Source organism: Geospiza fortis, unplaced genomic scaffold, assembly GCF_000277835.1.
Source record: "Geospiza fortis unplaced genomic scaffold, GeoFor_1.0 scaffold5, whole genome shotgun sequence".
NCBI classification, from domain to species: domain Eukaryota; kingdom Metazoa; phylum Chordata; class Aves; order Passeriformes; family Thraupidae; genus Geospiza; species Geospiza fortis.
Genome location: NW_005054421.1, coordinates 1,045,960 through 1,051,974, shown reverse-complemented (window position 1 = coordinate 1,051,974; position 6,015 = coordinate 1,045,960). Strand labels below are relative to the sequence as shown.

The window sequence follows — 6,015 nt, the reverse complement described above, 5'->3', positions numbered from 1 at the left end:
CGCAGCAGTGCCGGGGGGCCCGAACGGTGAGGGGATCAGACCGTCGGCCGCAGACTCTGCTGGGGGCTGAGGGGCCACAAGGCTCTCGAGGTGGTCACCGTGGCAGAGTGACACACAGTTGCTCTGGGAACATGGGAGAACGAGCCCTTGTGCCAGGGCACAGCATCCCACTTCTCACCACTGCCCACAGCTCCGCACGGCTCCCAGTGCTCCGGGGCTGAGTAAAAGGAAAAAGGACCCCAAACCCAACTAAAACCAAGGGGCAGAGCAGGGAGCGGCTGAGGAGCAGAGATGTGTGCACGCAGGGCTGCTGGACCCTGGCTGGTGCTCACCACGTGCTTGAGCCCCCGTCACAGCAGGAGCACAGCAGGCTGCTCAGCTCTGTGAGCGCCACCAGCACAGGAGCCAAGAGATGCAGCCACAGCTCTGCTTTCCCACACACTCCTCAGGCTTTCAGCCCAGCCCGAAGGCACACAGAATTAGTTACATGCTTGCAGATTGTACACGGCCCACGAGCACGGGACACTCGGGTACAGGGCTGCACAGGAGCCTTCACACTGCTGGGAACAAGGGACTGGAAGCAAGGTCCTCAGGGAGGTTCAGAGAGGAAGGAATGCCTGTCACAAAGAGCTACGAGACAGCACAAAGCACTGCACAGTTTGACAGAGGGGGAGCTCAGGCAGGGAATGCTCAGCCAGGACTATCAGAGATAAGAGGAGGCCTTAAAGAAGAGGCCGGAAAAGCTGGGGGATGTGAGCCTAGGATAACACTGCCCCTAAGGGGCACTGATCAGGGAGGGACAGACCTACAGCAAAACAGACACAGGTGGAGAAGGGAGATGCCTGAGCTCCAGACATGCCAAGACTCCTCTCAGCCATGCCAATGAGTCTGGGCTGGATCCTGGGCTCCATGGCACCCAAGGGACCAGGGGGCCAGCTGGGCATCAGTGCCAGGATGGCAGGGGGAAAATGGAAAGGGTAAGAACAGGGACACAAAGGCTTCTACAAAGTGAGAAGCAAAAGGATGAAGAGAAGATGGTGCTACACAGAGAAGTGAAAAGAAGGGAATGAGATGAAACAAAGAAAGGAAAATCTAACAAAGTCCAGAGCTGCCCAGCAGCTCCCAGCTGTGTCCCTTCAAGCCACAGGGGAACTGCTGCAGTCACAGTGCAGCTGAGTGCTGACCCAGAGGGGCAGAGCTGCCCTGCTGGGTGCCAAGGGGAGCTCTGCTGCCTCCCAGCCCCGGGGGCACAGGGAGGAGAACCCCCCAGGGCAGCACAAGGCACAGGTGGTGCCAGCTGAAGCAGCTGCAGGGAGCCACGCAGCAGAGCAGGCTCAGTCCAGGTGTGCAGCCCAGCACCACAGAGCTCTTCTGCTCCGCCTGCCCCTAGCTCAGCCTCCCCAGCAAGCACAAACAGATGCTCAGAGCTGCAAAATTTGCTCCTGCCATTTTGAGAAGTGAGTACAAGACAGCAGATCCACAGCCCACTGTGCACAGGAAGCCCTGGTCATTGGAGAGTTGTTGCTACTGTTTTTCAGCTTTCACACCAGCTCCCACATTCCCAAAGAAGGTGGAAGAGGGCCTGGAAAAGGTATGCAGTGGTGCCAAGGGGGACAGACACCTCAGAAAGAGGGTCCTGCCCATGGCCCAAGGGGCACATGGAGCATGTCAGGGATATGTACATGTATGAGTAAGGGAGCAGACCCAGCCCAGACCCTGGGAGCAGGGACAGGTCTCAGTCCCCCCCAAACCATCTGTCTAAAAGAGGAGGAAACTCTCCCACAAAGGCATTCACAAGTTAGGTTGAAACAACTTACAATCAGGAAAAAAGGCCAGTCAGTAAAATCATTAACACTGGAGTAGGATTTGGTCTAAGCATAAACTGAACTTCTGGTTCTACACTCAAGTCTTGTGTAAAAGGCCCAGGCAAGTGTCCCCAGGTCTTGAATTCTCCATCTCTGGAACACACTTTTCCATATACACTGTCTCCCTTGGGGCCAGCCACCATCAACCCAAGGGGTGGGTGTCACTGAGTAAGAAAAACGGTGAGGGAATACAAAAACTCACACTCATGCACTTGGGAGATGATAGAAAACATCTGGTGTTTCCTTCAGAGATAGGGAATCTTTATTTGGCCCACGGTGGTTGGAAAACAAGGGAGATAGAGGGGAATAACTAAAATGGAATGATTTGAATGTGCAAATACATCAGGGGCCACCAGGGTGGGTCAGACAGGAACGTACACGAGACACAGGTGGATTGCACTGATCGCCGTTTCCAAAGCAGCTCAAAAATAAAACAAAAAAGAAGCCCTGCACCAGTTCTATCGTACCACAGCAAGTACCCAAGCTCAGTCAGTGAGACAGGTTAGTGAACCGTTTCCGTGGCAGCAGGCCAGCGCCAGTGCTCAGAAGGCATGCTGGGGTAGGACTCTCACACGCTCCTGTTCCCCACCTCCTATGGCGCCCTGCGTCTCCAGCCTGCTCAAACACTCCAAGCTTCTTCCAAGAGCTTCTTCCAGCTGTCCCCGCAGCTCGTGGACCCCTTCCAGCTCCACGTGCAGGGCGTGGTCTCTCGCAGCGCTGAGCGGAGCGCGGCACAGGAGGGAAGAGGGTTAGACCGGCCCCGCCCTCGGACACCGAGCCAGGCCTGGCCACCTCCTGCCTCACCTCCGACCTCCCCAGAGCACAGCCACCCCCAAAAAGGGCCCCAGCCCGTGGTAGGGGCCTCGCAGTCGCAGCTGTTCTCCAGTACTTTCCCAAGCACTCCACTTATGTGCTCCCTGGCTATCAGGTAGCTCAAATATCCCAGAGGCTGCAGCCCTGTGAAGGGCAGGGGAGTAAATCAGGGGACAGGCCACTGCCTGGATAAGCACCTAGAGGGATCCTTATCAACCCAACAGTTGGCTGAGAATTTGACAGCAGTCTCTGAAAGGTGGCCAAGTGTGGGTGGGAAACTGAGCTGAGAAAAGATAAGCCAAGGAACAGAGATGGAAATCTCATGGCAATGGGGGGAGTTTAGGGAGCCATTAAAGCTGCCCACTGCAGCCCCTTCAAGGGAAAAAGGCAGCCTAAAACTTGGATTCTCAAAGAGGCATTTGGCTGATCCTTTGACTACTCTCCCTCTGCCCCCACTGTAAACTCTCAGACTTGCAGAATGACCAGCCACACCTGCCCTGGCAGAGCAGGGCAGCACAGAGCCAAGGCAGCCTCACTTACCTGTCTGGGTGTGTGTGAAACTTCACCAGGCTGCCATAGAGCTGCCTCTCTGCCTGGAGAGCCTCATTTAACCGATTCCTCTCAGCCACCAGCCCTTCCAGCATCAGTAACAACTGCTTGGAGAGAAGAGACAAGGTGCAGCTCTTAAACAGAGACAGAAACCAAAGGAGGTTATCTAGCTGTCCCTGACAACCTGGGGGTTCCCATTCCTTGCTTGTGTCCATGTCATCCCTGGACTCCCAAAAGCCTCTGCTCTTTGGACAAGTGCTAAAGAAAGCTGATCTTCTCCTCTGTACTCCCACAATCACACACAGCCAGCTTCCAAGAACAAGCACATCCTGGCCTATCTAAAGGCTGAAAACAAAGCCTCATACCTGAGTGCCAGCAGGAGCACAAACACATCCAAGCCTGTCCCACTGGCACACTACCTGTTGCCTTCTGTTTCCAGTAGCCTCCTGTCCTTGGGACTCTGCTACGGCCACTTTCTCCCGAAGCACCAGCACTTCTTGTGTCAGCCTTTCCATGGCTGGAATTTCTTCAGGATCCACCAGCTGCATCTGCAGATCCTGAAACCCAACAAACAGCAGGAGAGCTCAATGAGGAAGGGATCAGTAACAAAGACAGCTGGACCTTTGCAAACCTCCCTGGAATGCAACTGCCAGAAGTTTCCAGTGTTTGGAAAGATCCAGGTCTTCTAAGGAAAAAATGCCAAAGCACTGAGAGTGGATTAGGCACAGACCAGAGTGTTCAGTAAGAACCAAGAGGGGACACAAGAAGGGTGCATTCTGATTAAAGGACTTGAAGGAGGGTGCTTAGTACAGAAAGAGCGAAACACCAAATAAGAACAATCTGGGGGTTTGGGGCCTTTGCCTTCTGGCCAAAGGAACCCAGAGAGCTGTAGGCAAACCAGCAGCAATAGCATCTGGTATAGCCAGCCACACTGCTCTGAGGATGTGGGGAACAAAGAGACTTCTCTGCAGCATTCCCAGGTGGAACTCCCCCAGCCTAGCACAGCATCTCACCTTGATGAGGTCCTCTTTCATCTGGATGGTTCTGGTCAAGGACTCAATATCTGAGGCCTGCACCTGCAGCTCCTCCTCCTGTGTGGCCACGACAGACTGGAGAGCAGTGAGCTCCCGCTGCAGAGGGAAGAGAAGCCCCTCAGAGACTTCTGAAAGCCAACACCCCCCTGCAGGATGCTGCCCCCCATTTCTCACTGGGGTACCCTCACAAGAGCAGGGTCCAAAACCTCCAGTGAGGGGCAGCCCTAAGGTCTCCCAAAAGCAAAGGAGATCAGCACAGGCTCCATCACAAGCTCACCCTGCTTTCCCTTTCCTTCTTTGCCATTAGCTCCAGCTCCTCTTTGGCATTGACAAGATCCTTCTCCAGCTCTGCTGCTGACATTGTAACTGCAAAGACAGCTTGGTTACTGCAGGAACACCGTGTGCCAGTTCAGACCCCAGGATCACAAACAATCCCCCTCTGGCAAGACAGGGCCCTGGTGCTTGTGCTCCCTATCACACCGTTTCTCAGTAAATGCTTTTCTTCCTTGCTTGGCCTTTCAACAGCAGCTGAAAGCCATCGCAATGTCACAGGCCTGCTGTCCTACCCCTGGCAAAGTTCATGTGTCCTGGTGCCAAGGCAAAGCCCAAAACAGATACACACTTGTCTCAGCTCAGCCTGAAACAAAGTCAAAAACTCTCCAGTGGACAGCATCAGATCTTGAGCACAAACACTTCACCTCAAACCCAAGAGCAGCCTTTCTCCTTCCCTTACTCCCATCCTCAGACATCACCCAGAAGAGAAGCAGAGCTTTATTTCAAAATTCTCTCGTTCAAAGTTCCCTACTCTTCCACAGTTTCATGTAATCATATTTCCCCACAGCAGAAAGCCCCAGTCATACTTGGGGACCTCAAAAGATGCTGTCCCACACTCACCTCCCTCTGTCCTGCAGCTGCTGTCTTCCTGTGGGGATCCAGCAATGACTGTAGCTCCATAAGCTCTTTGCAGTATGTCCTGAAAACATAGAAGTCTGCAGGTTTGCATTTTCATGGGGAACACACAGCTTCCCCAGAACTCCAGGACTGCAGCAAAGCTGCTGGCTGCTCTGTTGACACCTCTAAAATGTGAAAAAACAATGAAGGGGATGTAGCCTGGGAGCAGGAACAAGTGAATTGCACTCAGAAGTTGTACTTGTGGGGAAGAGGGCACTGGCCTTGTTTTATTTGGCACTGGGAAGCTGCTGGCAGCAAGTGTCTTCACAGTAAAGACTAAACAGGTTTCATCAATTGCAGCAAGACACCTTTCAACCGAGACTCAGCTTTATCTCAGATGTGGCCCAAAGAGACCATGCAAGAAGGAAAACACATCCCTGGAAGTCTCTAGAGCTGGGAATAGAAACCTGTTTACAGCTGCTTAAAAACATTCAACAAGTCAGCTCATCAGCAAACCATTAACAGCTGCTCAAGTAGGAGCCATGGCATATGCAGCCTTGGAGCTGTGTTCAGCCTCAAAGGGGGTTTTAGCAAAGCTGCTTTAAAAATACCAACTCCAATTGTGGAAGAGACAGCAAACAGCCAGCAGGCTCTGCCAAGAATTAGTGAGACCTAAATTTAGCTCTCTTGTCCCCTCCAGAATGTGACAATGTCAGGGAGGGGATTACAATACAGCAAGGCAGCCCAGCCCAAGGAAGGAGTGGGTCAATGCTATAAGGTCAAAGGGTGGATGTCTTTCATACTCTCATGTGCCCCGGGGATTCAATTACTGCTCCATCAAAACAAAAAGAGACACTGAGTGA

At 53.2% G+C, this 6,015-nt stretch overlaps 1 protein-coding gene across 7 annotated transcripts in view; it reads right to left on the bottom strand.

Annotated features, from left to right (window-relative positions):
* The window catches only part of LOC102044586 (myomegalin), a 29,053-nt gene that overhangs the window by 9,260 nt on the left and 13,778 nt on the right, over positions 1 to 6,015 (bottom strand). For 5 of the 7 annotated variants that reach the window (XM_031061653.1, XM_031061647.1, XM_031061649.1 and 2 more), the window contains 6 exons: positions 5,156 to 5,234; positions 4,539 to 4,627; positions 4,241 to 4,357; positions 3,647 to 3,784; positions 3,219 to 3,334; positions 2,455 to 2,582 (listed from right to left, as the gene is read on the bottom strand). In XM_031061653.1, coding sequence (XP_030917513.1) covers positions 2,455 to 2,582; positions 3,219 to 3,334; positions 3,647 to 3,784; positions 4,241 to 4,357; positions 4,539 to 4,627; positions 5,156 to 5,234 — 667 coding nt within the window. The remainder of the gene's footprint in view (positions 1 to 2,454; positions 2,583 to 3,218; positions 3,335 to 3,646; positions 3,785 to 4,240; positions 4,358 to 4,538; positions 4,628 to 5,155; positions 5,235 to 6,015) is intronic. The other 2 variants (XM_031061648.1, XM_031061654.1) reach the window with 1 other exon arrangement.